Genomic DNA, 19332 nt, shown 5'->3' with positions numbered 1-19332 from the left:
TCTTGAAGCCGAAGTCATTATTCCTAATTTTGGTGGAAAAAACCCTTTTCTTGATCAACATTCTAATTTCTACCCTCCTCAACATTGAAATCACAACATCAAAATTGACAACCCGTAGGGGTATGCAAATCAAAGAATATGATGAAGGTGCACAGATCTCGCCAAAACGTTTTGTCGCTGCTAGATTGCAGAGATATCCCTAATTGCTCTGTCTAGAAAACTGGAATGGATTTTTAAAGTGGATTAATAAAGCTATTTTTTTAAAATATTTTTGAGTACGACACACCTTACTACGAGTGCCTGCCGATAAGTCTTTGGCTTTACCCAGAAAGAAACGATATAGGATGATGAAACTATTTATTCCACATACTCTCCACTGATGCCAACACACTTCTTACATCGGTATTCCAAGTTCTGGAAGCCTAGCAAAAAGAAGGATTTCGGTTGTGCCTCAAACCAGGCATCCGTAGTAGCCATGGCATCAGAAATGGTGTGAAATGCTGTACCCTTGAGGGGTTTCTTCAGGTTTGGAAACAGATGATAGTTGGAGGGAACTACCGTATTTTTTCGGACTATAAGACGCACCTGACCATAAGACGCACCCTGATTTTAGAGGAGGAAAATGGGAAAATAAAATTTTAAGCAAAAAATTTGGTCATGACACACTTATGGGGTGAGGATCTGCTGCTGACACTTATGGGGTAATGTCCTGCTCATATACTCCCCATCCTGCTCATATACTCCCCATCCTGCTCACATACTCCCCAGGCTGCTCACATACTCCCCAGGCTGCTCACATACTCCCCATTGCTGCTCATATACTCCCCATTGCTGCTCATATACTCCCCAGGCTGCTTATATACTCCCCAGGCTGCTCATATACTCCCCAGGCTGCTTATATACTCCCCAGGCTGCTCATATACTCCCCAGGCTGCTCATAACAAATCCCTATCCTGCTCATATACCCCCATCATCCTGGTGTATGGCCGCATCCTGTGGCACATAAAAAAAAAATTAACGTTCATACTCACCTTATCTCACCTCACTCCCTGCAGCACCGCTCCTCTTACCATCTATGTCAGCGGCAGCACCGCTGAGTGGAGCCGTCCCCATTCCCCTGCAGCATCGTGATCTCCTCCTGTCTGTCCCGTGTGGACACGTGCGCACAGCGATGACGTCATCGCTGTGCACGGCGCTAGTCTCCACGCAAGTCAGCTGACCGGAGGAGACAGGAGGAGAGCGCGGTGCTGCAGGGGAACAATGAGTAATGTCTACTGATTCACTGCACCCCGCGCTGATGATGATGATGTGCGGGGAGCAGTGAATACAGCCGCACATGATCACTCCAGGCTGTAGTTGTCAGGGGTGATCATGCGGGCCGGCTGTTTATCCCCCGCCCATCATCCCGCCCACCTGTCAGTGCCAGCTTCAGCGCTGAGAGATGATGGGCGGGATGATGGCCGTGCATATTAAATGAGCGGGTCCACGTGGTCACGGCAGGCTGCTACAGCCTGCTCGTGCCCCTAATGACCCGCTCCACCGCAGCACCCTCATTCCCCGCAGCCCTGTATTCAGACCATAAAACACACCCCCCACTTTCCCCCAACATTTGGGGGAAAAAAAGTGTGTCTTATGGTCCGAAAAATACGGTAGATCTGGTGAACAAGGCGGGTGGTCAACTAGTTGGAAGCCCAGCTTTGCCATGGTCGCTTGTGCAGTATTAGTGGAGGCTTGTCTTGCAGGACAATATTTCTTTGGACAGCGTGTCACGCCTTTTGGCCTTCAGAGCTGCCTTCAATTGGTCCAATAGTTCAATGTAATACCTTGCATTGAACCCTTTAGAACAGTGTTTCTCAACTCCAGTCCTCAAGACCCACCAACAGATCATGTTTTCAGGTTTACCCTCGATATTAGAAAGGGAATAATTCCATCACCTGTGCAACCTTAAGGCAATCCTGAAAGCCTGCTTGAGGAAAACCTGAAAACATGATCTGTTGGTGGGTCTTGAGGACTGGAGTTGAGAAACACTGCTTTAGAAGGTAGTCCACTAGCAGCACGTCCTCCTTATCCCAGAACACAGACGCCATCACCTTAGTGGCTTATTTTTGTACCCTGGACTTCTTTGGATGAGAACTACTGTCCTTCCACTCGTTTGACTGTTGTCCATCCAACGGAGACGACGTCCACACTAACGTTTTTTGTGTACGTCGAAAAAACGGACAGTGAGGGATTCCTTTGCCGTCCGTCATTTGGTAGAATGGAAGCCTATGGGCACAGGATCCGTCGTCATCCATCAAATGTTTTTTTGTTACTGAGCATGCTCAGATGGGTATAAATCTTGCTCTCTCTCTATCTCAAGATGGGGGTGATATAGGTTTTCAACGGCAAATAACCTTCGGCCTGAAATACCGTGTACGACGGATCTGTTTTTTTACAGGGATCTGTCTCATCAGTTTTTACACAATCTGCGACGGAACCATCGAAAAAACGTATTGTGACTGATGGTAAAAAACTGATGTGTGAAAGGGGCCTAAGGCTTTCAAGTGATGTAAGATTTGTTATCATAGGAACAAAAAAGATCACAAAGCCAAAGACTTATCAGCAGCCCCTCATATTTCTGCTGGATTCTGCCTTGTTGGTTTCTTTTACTTGTTTAACTTCTTCACAACCGCCGATTTTGCTCTTTCCTTTTATTTTTTCGCCATTTTTCTTCAGAGACGTAACTTTTTTATTTTTTCGTCAATATGGTCATGTGAGGGCTCTTTTTTTGGGAAACGAGCTGTACCTTTAAATTAAACCATTAGTTTTACCATATAGTGTACTGGAAAATAGCAAAAAAATTCCAAATACGAGAAAAATTGAAAAAAAAGGTGTGATTGCACTATTGTTTTTGAGATATTTTATTCAGTGTTCACTATATGGTAAAACTGATGTGTCAGTGTGATGCCTGAGGTTGGTGCAACACCAAACATGAATAGGTTTACTTTTATCTAAGAGGTTAAAAAAAATAAATCAGAAGCTTGTCCAAAAAAAGTGGCGTACGTTTTGCGCCATTTTCCACGACCCATAACATTCACATTTTTCGTGATCTATGGTTCAGTGATGGCTTAATTTTTGCTTCTCAAGCTGACATTTTTAACGGTACCATTTTTGCGCTGATGCTACGTTTTGATCGCCTGATACTGCATTTTGTGCAAAATTTGTGGCGACCAAAAAACGTAATTTTGGCGTTCGGATTTTTTTTACCGCTACATCGTTTACCGACCAGATTAATTGATTTTATATTTTGATAGATCGGGCATTTATGAACGTGGTGATACCAAGTATATGTATATTTTTTTTAGCCTTTAGCTCTTTAATTTTCAAGGGGGCGAAAGGGTGTTGGAACTTTTATTTAATTTTTTTTTTTTTTTTTTAATTTTTCAAAACTTTTTTTAATCTTCTTCTTCTTCTTCTTCTTTTTTTTATTGTATTGGTAATCCTAGGGGGCTATAAGGATTAGCTGTCTGATCGCTCACTCATTTCTCCCGATCAGAGCGCACCGCTCAGCTCGGGAGAAATGATCATCCCTTGTAACTGCCAGTACTCGCCTGTTTTTTACAGGACCGGAGTCATGTGAGCTACAGAATGCATCACATGCGCCTGTGTGTTACAGGAGGCATCACATGACCCTGCGCTAACATTACAACCACCGAATCCATGTGATCACATCAAGTGACTTCCGGTATCGGCCTGTGAGTACAGATCTACCTGCGATTGCTGTTAACAAGGCACTGTCACATCAGGACAGCGCCATTTAAAGGGTTAAAAAGCATGGGCGGAACGCGCTTCCACTCGTGGCTGCAGGCACACGTCAGCTGTCAAATCAACTGACATGTACGCGGATCCCCGCCTGCAGCAGCGACTACGACAGCAGGGATGTCATATTACTGCCCGCAGTCGATAAAGGGTTGATTTGTTATGCAATTTCTCCTGTGTACATCGATAACCCATATGTAGTGGAAAACAGAGGGCAGTGCCCTTGAGGTGCCAGAAAAGCAGACTCCCCCCATACATGACCCCACTTCAAAACGACACATCCTCAAATTCATCTGGGGATGCAGTGACCATATTGATATCACACATGCCTCACATAATTTTATACCATTGGGTGGTGAAGAATTAATAATTACATTTTTAGCACTAAAATGTTGTTTTAGTCCCACGTTTTTAATTTTTATGATTGAAAAAAAATGGACCACTCAGTTTGTTGTGCGATTTCTCCTGAGTGCGCCAATACCCTACATGCAATCAGGAATTACTTTTCAGGCACAGTGAAAAGCTCAAAAGTGAAGGAGTGCCATATTATAGTGCAGATTTTGGTGTTATGATTAGTGGGTACCATATCGCATTGACAGAGACCCTGCAGTGCCAGAAATGAAGAACCCCTCCCCCCCCTATAAAAGACCTCATGTTACAAAATACACCTATGAATTAATTCAGAGAGGCAGTGATCATATTGATACCAAAGGTGTGTCCCAGGATTGTGCTCCATTGTATGGTGAAGAAAAAAATAATTACATTTTTACCACGATGAAACTTATGAGGGAGGGAAGGAGCACTATTAGACAGGTGAAGAACATTTTCCTAGAATAGTTTGCAGAATCCATATACAGAACCCCTAAGTGCCATAGCACTTTTCCGAAGCCTTTGTGCTGACAGTAATATGGAAGCCCCTTATATTTCCATTGACAGACCGGAGTGGAGACTAGCTTTTGTTTTTTTTTTTTGTGTGGAATGAGTTGAAGATTTTATTAAGAACATTTTCTTGACATTTTGGATCACAATTAACCTGTGCTCTAGGTTGAGCACTTATTTTTGAATTTACATTTAAATCTCCAAATGATGTGAACCAGATGAAACCCACTATAGATCTGCTCACCATAAAGAGGAAGACAGTGATACTCTGGACTTTGACCTCTGTTTGACAGTGTCCGTCTTTTCAGAAGAACTATGGTCGACTGCGCTTTTATGAACGCTTAAAAAGTCGGACACTGCCAGATTATAGACAAGATATAGTCCAAAGTGTCTCTATCTGCCTCATTATGGTGAATGTACACTACAGTTCAAAAGTTTAGGGTCACAGATATTTTCTTATTTTTAAAAGAAAACCACATTTTTTTTCAAAGAAGCTAACATTAAACAGAAATACACTCTATACATTGTTAATGTGGTAAATGATTATTCTAGCTTCAAACTTTTGGTTATTAATGCAATATCTACATAGGTGTATAAAGGCCTATTTCCAACAACCACCACTTCAGTGTTCTTATGGTACATTGTGTTTGCTGTGTTAGAAGGCTAATGCATGTTTAGAAATCTCTTGAAAACCCTTGTGCAAGTATGTTAACACAGCTGAAAACAGTTTTGCTGATTAGAGACGCTATAAAACTGACCTTCCATTGAGCTAGTTGAGAATCTGGAGCATTACATTTGTTGGTTGCATTAAACTCTCAAAATGGCCAGAAAAAGAGAACTTTCATGTGAAACTCAACACTTTCATGTGTCCTGCACCCTTTGCTTGTACCCAAAGAATCTTATCTTTATTTTTGCCGCCGTGTGGGTGTCAGAAGTGTCTTTTCCCCTGGCCAGTATTTGTACTACTGGGCTACGACGGTTAACTGTCCTATGATTATGACCACCCTTTGACTTTTCGCTCAGGGGGTACACTTCAAATAGCGTTTGCAGCCTCTCTCTAAAGTCGCTCAGGGTATGTGACTCCCCTGAGTATTGCAGTAACCTAGCCGCTCCCGAGAGGTATGGCATTGTGAGCAGCATAATGGGCACTGCAGCTGGGGCTGTAGCGGCAGCCTCATCTCCACCTGGGGTGGACATCTTCCTCCTCCTTAGTGGATCTTACCAGGCTCCGAGTTTCTCTTCCGGTTGGCGCAGGGTTAACTGTCGCTTTGATGGCAGGCTTTCTTCGTGCTCTTTTTGTGGCACGCCCACTTTCTCTCTGCTTGTCACAGGTTTAATGGCGGTGACAGTTTACTATTGCGCAGTTTATAAACACAGTACTTAGGCACACAGTACCTGGTGGTACTGGGCACGAGAATCCTGTTCGTGATGCCAAAATTGACACGTCCACTCCAGGGCCGGGAGCACTCGGAACCAGGCCGGACAAGTCCGGGGACGTCAGCAGTGGCGGGGTCCGGCTCTGTGACCCTGGCAGTGTTTTTAATAAAGGGGAAATGATGATGGGAGTTGTAGTCAATATTAAATAAAGTTTGTGACGCCACCTGTGGATTGTGGCTATGGCGCTGCGGCTGCTGGACGGGACTCCCAGGGCTGATGTTGTGGCAGCTGTGGTGTTTCTGCTCCCCACAGGTGGAGCGGGTAACCCTGGGGCAACAGTTAGGAGAGTCTGTGGTAGGGACTGGGTTGACTTTAGGGTGCTGGGCCAGGTGGAGGACAGTAACAGACACAAACAAGGATTTCTTTACCTTCTCCTTTACTTGGCTTAACTGAAGTCCAGGGAGCCTGTTACAGGTGGTGGTGGTGGTCCAGTAGCCAGGATGTAGTCCGGTAAACTTACACTGGCCAGGAGAGTAATGAGGCCTGATCCCTACGCTCTGTCTGTTTATGCAGGGCCCCACTGCTTTAGCTATGCTGAGGCCCATTCTGCTGTTCTCTGAGGTAATTTTTACCTCACCCGTATGGCAGGCTACGTGGACCGACACAGGTGTCGCTTTGCTGGTCGCTGCAGCTGTGCCTCTGGGGGTGTGGTGGGCAGGAGACCTGAAATACTTCTGTCCTCCGGAAGCGTCCACCGGTAATCGAGTGGTTCCGAATTCTGGTATTCGAGCGGTGACTTCGGAGTGAGCTGGCTACGCTCCACTCCCCGATGTCCTTCTCCTCTTTGCCTCACTGTGAACCGTACTTTACTGGGCTGAGCGGACCGGCTCCAATTCTAGCGCGTACGTCCACACTACTCGACCTCTCTCACTCAGCTCTCCTCAGGACTGACTGACTCCTACCCCAGGTCAGAGCTTAGGGAATGCTCCTTAGAACTCCAGCTTTAGAGCTCCCCCTGCTGGCTCGGAGGAAGAATTGTGTTGTATGATGGTACTCACTGGCCAATGGACTCCCCCATCTTCCTCCAGGGGCAGGTTTACCCTTTTTAGGGAGGGCAACACTACTGTGGCATCCAGACCACAAGGGTGCCACATTATATTTTCTATTCATTATGCAACTCATTTGATAAATAAAAGTATGATTGTTCATGAAAAAGACAAAATTGTCTGGGTGACCCCAAACTTTTGAACTGTAGTGTACCATTGGGGAGTTCCATGTGAATTACATATTTCAGACATTTACAGTTAGGTCCAGAAATATTTGAACAGTAACACAAGTTTTGTTATTTTAGCTGTTTACAAAAACATGTTCAGAAATACAATTATATATATAATATGGGCTGAAAGTGCACACTACCAGCTGCAATATGAGAGTTTTCACATCCAAATCGGAGAAAGGGTTTAGGAATCATAGCTCTGTAATGCATAGCCTCCTCTTTTTCAAGGGACCAAAAGTAATTGGACAAGGGACTCTAAGGGCTGCAATTAACTCTGAAGGCGTCTCCCTCGTTAACCTGTAATCAATGAAGTAGTTAAAAAGGTCTGGGGTTGATTACAGGTGTGTGGTTTTGCATTTGGAAGCTGTTGCTGTGACCAGACAACATGCGGTCTAAGGAACTGTCAATTGAGGTGAAGCAGAACATCCTGAGGCTGAAAAAAAAGAAAAAAAATCCATCAGAGAGATAGCAGACATGCTTGGAGTAGCAAAATCAACAGTCGGGTACATTCTGAATAAAAAGGAATTGACTGGTGAGATTGGGAACTCAAAAAGGCCTGGGCGTCCACGGATGACAACAGTGGTGGATGATCGCCGCATACTTTCTTTGGTGAAGAAGAACCCGTTCACAACATCAACTGAAGTCCAGAACACTCTCAGTGAAGTAGGTGTATCTGTCACTAAGTCAACAGTAAAGAGAAGACTCCATGAAAGTAAATACAAAGGGTTCACATCTAGATGCAAACCATTCATCAATTCCAAAAATAGACAGGCCAGAGTTAAATTTGCTGAAAAACACCTCATGAAGCCAGCTCAGTTCTGGAAAAGTATTCTATGGACAGATGAGACAAAGATCAACCTGTACCAGAATGATGGGAAGAAAAAAGTTTGGAGAAGAAAGGGAACGGCACATGATCCAAGGCACACCACATCCTCTGTAAAACATGGTGGAGGCAACGTGATGGCATGGGCATGCATGGCTTTCAATGGCACTGGGTCACTTGTGTTTATTGATGACATAACAGCAGACAAGAGTAGCCGGATGAATTCTGAAGTGTATCGGGACATACTTTCAGCCCAGATTCAGCCAAATGCCGCAAAGTTGATCGGACGGCGCTTCATAGTACAGATGGACAATGACCCCAAGCATACAGCCAAAGCTACCCAGGAGTTCATGAGTGAAAAAAAGTGGAACATTCTGCAATGGCCAAGTCAATCACCAGATCTTAACCCAATTGAGCATGCATTTCACTTGCTCAAATCCAGACTTAAGACGGAAAGACCCACAAACAAGCAAGACCTGAAGGCTGCGGCTGTAAAGGGCTGGCAAAGCATTAAGGAGGAAACCCAGCGTTTGGTGATGTCCATGGGTTCCAGACTTAAGGCAGTGATTGCCTCCAAAGGATTCGCAACAAAATACTGAAAATAAAAATATTTTGTTTGGGTTTGGTTTATTTGTCCAATTACTTTTGACCTCCTAAAATGTGGAGTGTTTGTAAAGAAATGTGTACAATTCCTACAATTTCTATCAGATATTTTTGTTCAAACCTTCAAATTAAACGTTACAATCTGCACTTTAATTATGTTGTAGAGGTTTCATTTCAAATCCAATGTGGTGGCATGCAGAGCCCAACTCGCGAAAATTGTGTCACTGTCCAAATATTTCTGGACCTAACTGTACAAGTAAATCCCGATGGAAGCGCTCAGCACAGGATAAATGTGAGCTGAGCCTTAAGCGGGCTTCACACGCAATGGCATCACTAACGAGATGTCGTTGGGGGTCACGGAATTCGTGACGCACATCCGGCCTCGTTAGTGACGTTGTTGCGTGTGAAACGCACGAACGACCGTTAACGATCAAAATTACTCACCTAATCGTTGATAGGTCATTCTAATCCCGATTATCGTTGCTGTTGCAGGACGCAGATTGTTTGTCATTCCTGCAGCAGCACACATTGCTGTGTGTGACACCGCAGGAACGAGGAACATCACCGTACCTGCGGCCGCCCGCAATGAGGAAGGAAGGAGGTGGGGGGGGATGTTCGGCCCGCTCATCTCCGCCCCTCTGCTTCTATTGGGCGGCCGCTTAGTGACGCCAAACGAACCGCCCCTTTAGAAAGGAGGCGGTTCGCTGGCCACAGCAACGTCGCTAGGCAGGTAAGTATGTGTGACGGGTGTAAGTGATGTTGTGCGCCATGGGCAGCGATTTGCCCATGACGCACAACCGACGGGGGCGGGTGCTTTCACCAGCGACATCGCTAGCGATGTTGCTGTGTGTAAAGCCCCCTTTACTTTGATCTTTGGGAGGCAGAATAAACTAATCAGCAGCTGGTAAAGAAATGGTTTTATTTTTTATGCCGTTCTCGGTTCAATATAGGATTAGACCGTTTCATTCTTCGGGTCAGTACGATATCAGATTTACATAGAGTTTTTATGTTTGGCTACTACTGCACGCTAAAACAACACATTAAAAGTTCTTGCATTGCCATATTTTGAGTGCTATTTTTTATATTTCTGCTGACAGTTGTGTGACGGCTTGATTTTTTTTATTGGTAGCACTATGCGGTACAAGACATTTTTTGATTGCTTTTAATTTCAATTTTGGGGACGCAACATTTTTTTAATGCCTCACTGTTTGGTATTAGTAATAAGAGCTTTATTCCTTGGGTTAATCCGATTATAGCGATACCACATTGATATAGTTTTATTTATGATGTTTTGCCTCTTTCACAGTAAAAACAATTTTATGTAAAAAAAAAAAAATATATACTCCGGTATAGCTTGTTTTTCTGCTGATAAAGATGAGTGGAGGCTTGTTTTTTTGCAGGACAAGACTACCTTTTTAGGGATTCCATACTTATTTACATTTGACTTTTTGACTGCGTTTTATCCCACTTTTTTCTGGCAGTGTGCTGAAAAAGTAATTTTTGCCACAACTTTTACTGTTTCACGATATTCACTGAATGGGTTAACTGGTGTGAGATTTATAGGTCAGGTCTTTCTGGACGCGGTAATACCAAACGTGTACTTTATTTATTTTTATTATTGCATAAATATTTATTGCCATCATTTTCTTTTTTTTTGTTCTTTAATTGATAGATTTTTTAAAAATCATTTTGCAATTTTTTTTATTTTTTTACTTGATCTCTCTATGGGACTTTAGCTAGTCTGATTACTGGTCTAATGTACTGCAACACATATATTACAATGCAGTAGAACTGTCAGTGTGACACTGGCAGAATGCTTGTTAACCCCTTCACGACCTTGGACGGATCTATCCGTCCAGGATCGTGTCGGGTTAAGCCCCGCCCCCTGCCGCGGGCAGGCGGCGTGGATCGGCACACATATCAGCTGTTTTCAACAGCTGACATGTGTGCCTACTAGCCGCGGGTGGAATCGCTTCCACCCGCGGCCATTAACCCCTTAAATCTTGCTGCCAAAGTCTGGCAGCAAGATTTAAATGCGCGCGGCCATGTTTGTTACTCACCGCCGCCCCCACCGGAAGTCACGTGTGTTATCACGTGACTATCGGTGGTTGCCATCGTAGCACAGGGTCATGTGATGACGCCTGCTGCTACGATGTTTCACTTTCATTTTCCCTCGGCCGAGAGCAGAGGGAAAACCAAAGTGACTGAATCTGCTGATTACAGCGGTATAGCTGTGATCAGCAGATAGCGATCAGCAATCGGATTGCTGATCGCTATAGCCACCTAGGGGGACTAGTAAAATAAAATAAAAAAGTAAAAAAAAAAGTTTTAAAAAATAAAAAAAAAAACAAAAACCCTAAAAGTTCAAATCACCCCCCTTTCCCCCCATTGAAAATTAAAGGGTTAAAAAATAAATAAATATACACATATTTGGTATCGCCGCGTTCAGAAATGCCCGATCTATCAAAATATAAAATCAATTAATCTGATTGGTAAACGGCGTAGTCGCAAAAAAATTCCAAACGCCAAAATTACGTTTTTTGGTCGCCGCAAGTTTTACGCAAAATGCAATAACAGGCGATCAAAACGTAGCATCTGCGCAAAAATTGTACCATTATAAACGTCAGCTCGAGACGCAAAAAATAAGCCATCACTGAGCCATAGATCCTTAAAAATAAGAACGCTACGTGTTTCGGAAAATGGCGCAAAACGTGCGCCACTTTTATTGGAGAAACTTGTGAATTTTTTTTAACCCCTTAGATACAAGTAAACCTATACAGGTTTGGTGTCTACAAACTCGCACCGACCTGAGGCATCACATAGATACCTCAGTTTTACCATATAGTGAACACAGTGAATAAAATATCCCAAAAACTATTGTACGATCACACTTTTTTTGCAATTTTTCCGCACTTGGAATTTTTTTGCCGTTTTCCAGTACACTATATGGTAAAACTTATGGTTTCATTTAAAAGTACAACTCGTCCCGCAAATAACAAGCCCTCATATGGCAAGATTGATGGAAAAATAAAAATGTTACGCCTCACGGAAGAAGGGGAGCAAAAAACAAAAACGCAAAAACGGAAAGTGCCCGGGGGCTGAAGGGGTTAAACTATGCTCTAGGAATGGTCTGACAGGCCACGGTAGCCGACAGATTAGGATGTCATTATTTGACCTCCTGCTGTCATGTTAACCATTGGGCCCCTTTGATCGTGTTATGGGAGTCCCGATAGAGTAAAGGCCGCTTTACACGCTGCGATATCGGTACCGATATCGCTAGCGTGGGTACCCGCCCCCATCTGTTGTGCGACACGGGCAAATCGCTGCCCGTGCCGCACAACATCGCCCAGACCCGTCACACTACTTACCTGCCTAGTGACGTCGCTGTGACCGGCGAACAGCCTCCTTTCTAAGGGGACAGTTCGTTTAGCGTCACAGCGACGTCACTGAACCGCCGCCCAATAGAAGCGGAGGGGCGGAGATGAGCGGGACGTAACATCCCGCCCACCTTCTTCCTTCCGCATAGTGGCCGGGAGGCAGGTAAGAGAGCTTCCTCGTTTCTGCGGCGTCACACGGAGCGATGTGTGCTGCCGCAGGAGCGAGGAACAACTTCGTTACTGCTGCAGTAACGATAATTGAGACTGGACCCCCATGTCACCGATGAGCGATTTTGCACGTTTTTGCGACGATGCAAAATCGCTCATAGGTGTCACACGCAACGGCATCGCTAATGCGACCGGATGTGCGTCACGAATTCCGTGACCCCAACGACTTCGCATTAGCGATGTCGTAGCGTGTAAAGCCCCCTTAAGAGTAGGCTTCTTCTCACCCTATCAAGTTTCTAAATGCTGCAATTACTATTGATCTCAGCATCTAGAGGGTTAAATAGCTAGGGGCGGTGCGGGCACTGGCCCTATCTGGGACAGCCGGAACTTGCTTATCACTTAAGCAGAGCTCCGGCTCACGATTGTGTGAGCACAGCTCCTGTGCGCACACGAACGTCAGGATGTACAGGTGCGTCCATTTGCGGGAGTGTAGTGGAAAATTGATCGTACCAGTACGTCCAATGTCGGGAAAGGGTTGAAACCCCATTTCTAAATTTTGCTAAGCTTTGTTGTCTGCTTTACATCTGTTTTGAGCTTTTTTCTATTTTCTATTTTGTTAAAAGCACAGAAGTAAATCTCATGAGGAAAAAAAGGATCTTGTACAAATTAAACTGAAAAGGTCCCATTCACTGAAACAGGATCTGCCTGGTTTTAGCTTTGTGCTGCAGTACCTTTACCAACCAACCCTAGTTGGGAAACCGTACAATAACCACATATGCCACAAAATGCCAGGGTCGCCAAACAAATACATCTTTGAAATTCAAAACTTTTACTAAAAGAAATAAAGACTTTTGTTTTTAATTTACAGAAATCAGAAAAAAACAACAATAAATACTTGCTTGATCCCTCAAAAATAGGGGCTCAACAATGCTTTCTGGTCCATATTGTGCTTTATATGGATTAGAGCCTCTGCGATCTTGGGCAGCATACTCAGAAGAGACATACTAGTGGTGGCCATGTCTGCCGCAGCGGCCATAGCACAAGTAAGCAATATGTGATGGCTGATGAGTTATTCTACTTCACGTTCCAGGAGTGCATTTCATTTATTTGAACTGGTTGTCAATCAACGTTCCCTTCATTTTGGCCTTCTTCGCTTCTAATTCGGCCTGTGGAAAGAAAACACCAGTAAATAAAAGAAGTATAAACTGAACCTTGACCCAAACATCTGGCGTTCAGAAAGCCCCTGGGTAATCACAGAAGTGGAACATATGTCACATGTACCTAAGAAGCAGCATCCATTACGACTGATTCAGGTCTCCTAATAAATGACTTGATGTTTATGCAGGGCGGGATGGCATAGAAAATGGGCTAAATTAATGAGAGATGCTGCAACTGGTTATGTTTACAGTATCAGTGGTATCAAGAAAGAGGATCACAGGGGACATTTACCTGTAAGTGTCAGAGCTGAAGGATTAGGAACCTTCTGTTCAAGTTTTTTTTACAAAAATACTGCATTAACCATTTCAGAATTACAATAATTTTAGCTCAATTTGCATAGGCTCAAACATAATTGGAAAAAAATAAATGTAAATAATATTTTTATATTAACACTTGGATGCAAATATCAGTAAATGGCTATAGTCTAGAACACACAGACACCAAATACTGAGTTTCCTTCCTTGAGATACTTTGCCAGGCATTCTTCAGTTGCTGCTTGTCTTTGGGACTTTCTGGCTTCAGTTCTTTCTTTAGATGCTTCTAGGTTACTTTTGCCATATGTTTAGGTCTGGAAGTACAATCAGTCAGGTCAGCAGCTTCTGACTGAAGCAGAAGATATTGCTCTGGACAGGTCAGACTTCATTCTGCATCTTCTATCTGCCGTAACCAGTAATCACAGTCCTGTTGGCAGCCATACCTGTCCATACCTCCATTATCCATGAGCCCTTGTCTTCATCGGTTGATTGACTCTTGTTAAAGAACAGGGCAAGACTTCGGCCGCTTTCTAGCAAAGTCTAATCAGATCTTTGTTTTCTTGAGGGTTAGAGAATACTTGCATTCACAGTGCAGTCTTGATTGTGGACTCTGGCAATGATACTCCGGCTTCCATGAGAGTGCTCTTTGCTAGCTCAGATGTTAGAAACGGGTCTTTTTTGCCAAGGGATGAATTCTGGGATCATCCACCTTAGTTGTCTGACCTGGACTACTAGTCCTTTACATGTTGCTGTGTTCACGAAACTCATATCTGATTAAAAATGGATCAGATTGTTGATTTGCCTTCTCTTAAAGTCTTGCTATTTCTATGCAAATGTGGTAGTTTTGCAAATTGTGTTTTTCAAACTTCTTTTATTAAAAATATACCAACATAATCTTTATTCTGGCAGTGTTTCTTTACCGTTACTTTTTGGGTGTTTGACGGGGTTTTTTTTTTTTTTTGCTTTTTTTTTTTAAAACACGGCATGCTTGGTGGTTCTTCATAGAAACAGGCCACACCAGACCATGAAACACTTTACAGTGAGTTTTCCAATTACTTTAGAGCCTGTGGAAATGTGGTACAATACAAATACTGCCTGTACGTAAATCACTAATGCAACATTGTGTAAAACCGCTGGAATTGTAGCTGAAAGTCCGTCCACACTTTATAAACAAAAAACTGTTTAATCACCCTCTCAGGTTCATCGCCAAGACTCCACTCCTCATGCACCTAACCCGTGAGCTCAGCGGCTCGTGCCATTAACTCGGGCACAGCTCACTAACTGGCTGCAGGGCTGTCTAGGTAACGTCAGCGTTGCAGACAATAAAAGTGACAGAGTAGCAGTGAAGACTCGGTGCTGGACCCAGGGATGGTGAATAAATCACAATTTGTTTTGTAAGACAAGCTGTACTTGGAGACAGAAGATTTCTGAAAGTGTAAAACTGCTTTAATGGTTTTATTTCAAATGCCACTGTCCAAATACACCTGGGTCCACCGATATACAAATTTGTTATTTTGGGAATAACCCCTTAACCCCTTCAGCCCCCAGCCTGTTTTCACCTTAAAGACCCGGCCATTTTTTGCAATTTTTATCAGTGTCACAGGTTATAACTCTGGAACGCTTCAACGGATCCTGGCGATTCTGACATTGTTTTTTCGTGACATATTGTACTTCATGTCAGTGGTAAATTTAGGCCGATATATTTTGTGTTTGTGAAAATTTCGGAAATTTGGCGAAAATTTTAAAATTTCACAATTTTCAAAATTTGAAATTTTATGCCCATAAATCTGAGAGATATGTCACACAAAATAGTTACTAAATAACATTTCCCACATGTCTGCTTTACACCAGCGCAATTTTTGAAACAAAATTTTTTTCCGTTAGGAAGTTAGAAGGGTTCAAAGTTCATCAGCAATTTCTCATTTTTACAACAAAATTTACAAAAAAAATGTTTTTAGGTACATCACATCACATTTGGAGTGATTTGAGAAACCTAGGCGACAGAAAATACTCAAAAGTGACCCCATTCTAAAATCTGCACCCCTCACTCTGCTCAAAACCACATCCAAGAAGTTTATTAACCCTTTAGGAGCTTCAAAGCAATGTAGGAGGGAAAAAAATGAAAATTTTACTTTTTTTTTTTTTTTTTTTACACAAAAATGTTACTTTAGCCATAAAATTTAGCATTTTCACAACGGTATCAGGAAAAATGCACCATAAAATGTATTGTGCATTTTCTCCTGAGTACGCAGCACTCATATGTGGTGGAAATCAAATATTTGGGCACATGGCATGGCTCGGAAGGCAAGGAGCGCCATTTGAATTTTTTAGTGCAAAATTAGCTGCACTCATTAGCGAACGCCATGTCGGGTTTGATGACCCCCTGAGGTGCCTAAACAATGGAGCTCCCCCACAAGTGACCCCATTTTGGAAACTAGAGCCCTCAAATAATTTTTCTAGATGTTTGATGTGCACTTTGAACCCCTGGGGGCTTCACAGACGTTTATAACGTTGAGCCGTGAAAAGAAAAAAAAAAAAGTTTTACCACAAAACTGTTGCTTCAACTAGGTAGCTTTTTTTTCAGAAGGGTATCAGGAAAAAATGCACCATAAAATGTATTGTCCATTTCCTCCTGAGTACGCAGATACCTCATATGTGGTGGAAATCAATTGTTTGGGCGCACCGCAGGGCTCAGAAGAGAAGGAGCGCCATTTCACAGCAAAATCGGTTGGAATTATTAGTGGACGCCATGTTGCGTTTTGAGACCCCCCTGAGGTGCCTAAACAATGGAGCTCCCCCACAATTGACCCCATTTTGGAAACAAGACCCCTCATGGAATTTATCTAGCTGTTTAGTGAGCACTTTGAACCCCTGGAGGCTTCACAAACGTTTGTAATGTTCAGCCGTGAAAATATTTATTTATTTATTTTTTTTTAACCACAAAATTGTTTTTACAAACAGGTAGCTTTTTTTTCACAAGGGTATCAGGAAAAAATGCACCATAAAACGTATTGTGCAATTTCTCCTGAGTGCGCAGATACCTCATATGTGGTGGAAATCAATTGTTTGGGCGCACGGCGGGGCTCAGAAGAGAAGGAGCGCTATTTACAGCAAAATTGGTTGGAATTATTAGGGGACGCCATGTTGCATTTGGAGACCCCCTGAGGTGCCTAAACAATGGAGCTCCCCCACATGTGACCCCATTTTAGAAACTAGACACCCCCCCATACAAAAAAATTAGTTTGGCGAAATAAAAAATACGGACGTCAGTAGAAGAAAAAAAAAAAAATATGAGCGCCTGAAACTGACACTAAAGGCAGCTTTACACTCTTACGCTCTACGATATCGGTACCGATATCGCTAGCGTACGTGCACGCCCCCATAGTTTGTGCGACAGGCATATCGCTGCCTGTCGCGCACAAAATTGTGCGGACTCGTCACACTACTTACCTGCATAGCGACGTCGCTGTGACTGGCGTACCGCCTCCTTTCTAATGGGGCGGTCCGTTCGGCGTCACAGCGACGTCACTAAGTGGCCACCCAATCAAAGCGGAGGGGCGGAGATGAGCGAACGAACATCCCGCCCACCTCCTTCCTTCCGCATTGCTGGCGAGACGCTGGTAAGTGGAGGTTCCCTGTTCCTGCGGTGTCACACGTAGCGATGTGTGCTACCGCAGGAACGAGGAACAACATCGTTACTGCAGCAGCAACGATAATCGAGATTAGGAGGGGATGTCACTGTTAAGCGATTTTGAACGTTTTTGCAACGATTCAAAATCGCTAATAAGTGTCACACGCAACGACATCGCTAATGCGGCCGGATGTAACTCACATATCCGTGACCCCAACGACATTGCATTAGCGATGTCGTAGCGTGTAAAGCGGCCTTTAGGCAAGTGCTACATGTGAGAGCGATGCACGAATCTGGCATTGCATCATCCGGCACAGCCGCACACTCCTGTCTGGAAGAGAGCGACCATGCCGGATGATGAGATGTGAGACTCGTGCATCGCTTTCATGTGTGGCACTGTAATATATAGGTCAGGTAAAGAGAAAACCGGTTTAAATGCCGCGCTAAAAACCACTGATGCTGTAGATGAAAAAGATTTCTTTTATTTCATAATTCTACGTGTTTCAGAGACATTCCGTCTCCTTCCTCAGGATAGGAAATCATATTACAAAAAAGGGGCAACAGAGCCTATATAAAGGAAAACCAGTAGCCACATATGAATCTGAAAAGTGAACAGCCCATATGACTCAGAGCCGATGACTCACCGCCACATGGAGAAGAGGAAAAAAAAAAAAAAAAGAAGAAGAAAGCACACAGGGAATCATCACAAATGAACCGAAGGAATTACCGTGAAATAACATGAACATCTCAAGGAGAAAATTAGTGGATCAGTGAAGGATCAATAAAAAACATAAAAATAATAATTATTGCGTGTTACTTAATAAAAGAGTATATGGAAAAAGAAAAAAGTGGGGACAAGGGGAAAATGTAAAGCACAAAGCAGATGGTGTGCGAACCCAGAAAGTGTAGGTGATAGCACGGGGGCCAAACCTCTCCACTAAACAGGAATATGGTCACCGTGGATTTGTACTTGGGGAAAGTGAACATAAATAATATGTGGAACAAGGTGGTGGGATTAAAATACATAGAAAGTGCATATTTGCTAAAATAAATCTCTCTTATGTCTTTTGAATATATAAAAACGGCATATTTACATGTGAAAGGGACAGGAAGAAAAAAAAATTGTTTTTATAAAACTTGAGTTGCAAGAAAATATATATATATATATATATATATATATATATATATATATATATATATATATATATATATATATATATATATATATATATATATATATATATATATATATATATATATATATATATATATAATATACATATACACACATATAATATGCACAGCCGCTGTCCATCAGAAGCGTGGTGCTGAAACTGCATCGCGCTGATGGGCTGGGGGAGCTGCACATATTATATCTGCCTGCGCTTACCTTTGATCGCACAGGATCCCCCCTCCCCCTGTGTTAGCTATAGCCTCCCGTGCTGCTGCCCATAGTAAAATAATAAACTCTTTACTCACCTCCTCCAGCGTCTGCCCGGTCTCCATCCTGCTGCTGTGATTAGGCACGCAGAGATATCTCTCTGCTGTCCCGATCACATGACCTGCACTACAACCAGGAAGTAGGAAGTGCAGGAGACACTGGAGGAGCTCACCCCGAGGAGGGAGACACAAGACAAGACAGTGCTGCAGAAGGTAAGGAAAGAGTTTATTTTACTAAAAGCAGCAACATGGGGGCGATATGCCACAGTGGGCCCGTCTGCCTGCCACAGTGGGCCCGTCTGCCTGCCACAGTGGGCCCGTCTGCCTGCCACAGTGGGCCCGTCTGCCTGCCACAGTGGGCCCGTCTGCCTGCCACAGTGGGCCCGTCTGCCTGCCACAGTGGGCCCGTCTGCCTGCCACAGTGGGCCCGTCTGCCTGCCACAGTGGGCCCGTCTGCCTGCCACAGTGGGCCCGTCTGCCTGCCACAG

General features: G+C 43.6%; 1 protein-coding gene across 1 annotated transcript in view; it reads right to left on the bottom strand.

The window, feature by feature from the left end:
- Positions 1-13109: 13109 nt before the first annotated feature.
- Positions 13110-19332, bottom strand: part of STEEP1 (STING1 ER exit protein 1) — a 79205-nt gene continuing 72982 nt past the window's right edge. Inside the window, exon 7 of the mRNA XM_075323996.1 lies at positions 13110-13467. Within this exon, the coding sequence (XP_075180111.1) occupies positions 13405-13467 (63 nt within the window). The 3' untranslated portion in view covers positions 13110-13404. The remainder of the gene's footprint in view (positions 13468-19332) is intronic.

The sequence above is a fragment of the Anomaloglossus baeobatrachus genome, chromosome 9, assembly GCF_048569485.1.
Source record: "Anomaloglossus baeobatrachus isolate aAnoBae1 chromosome 9, aAnoBae1.hap1, whole genome shotgun sequence".
Taxonomy (NCBI): domain Eukaryota; kingdom Metazoa; phylum Chordata; class Amphibia; order Anura; family Aromobatidae; genus Anomaloglossus; species Anomaloglossus baeobatrachus.
This window is presented reverse-complemented; position numbering and strand designations above follow the sequence as displayed.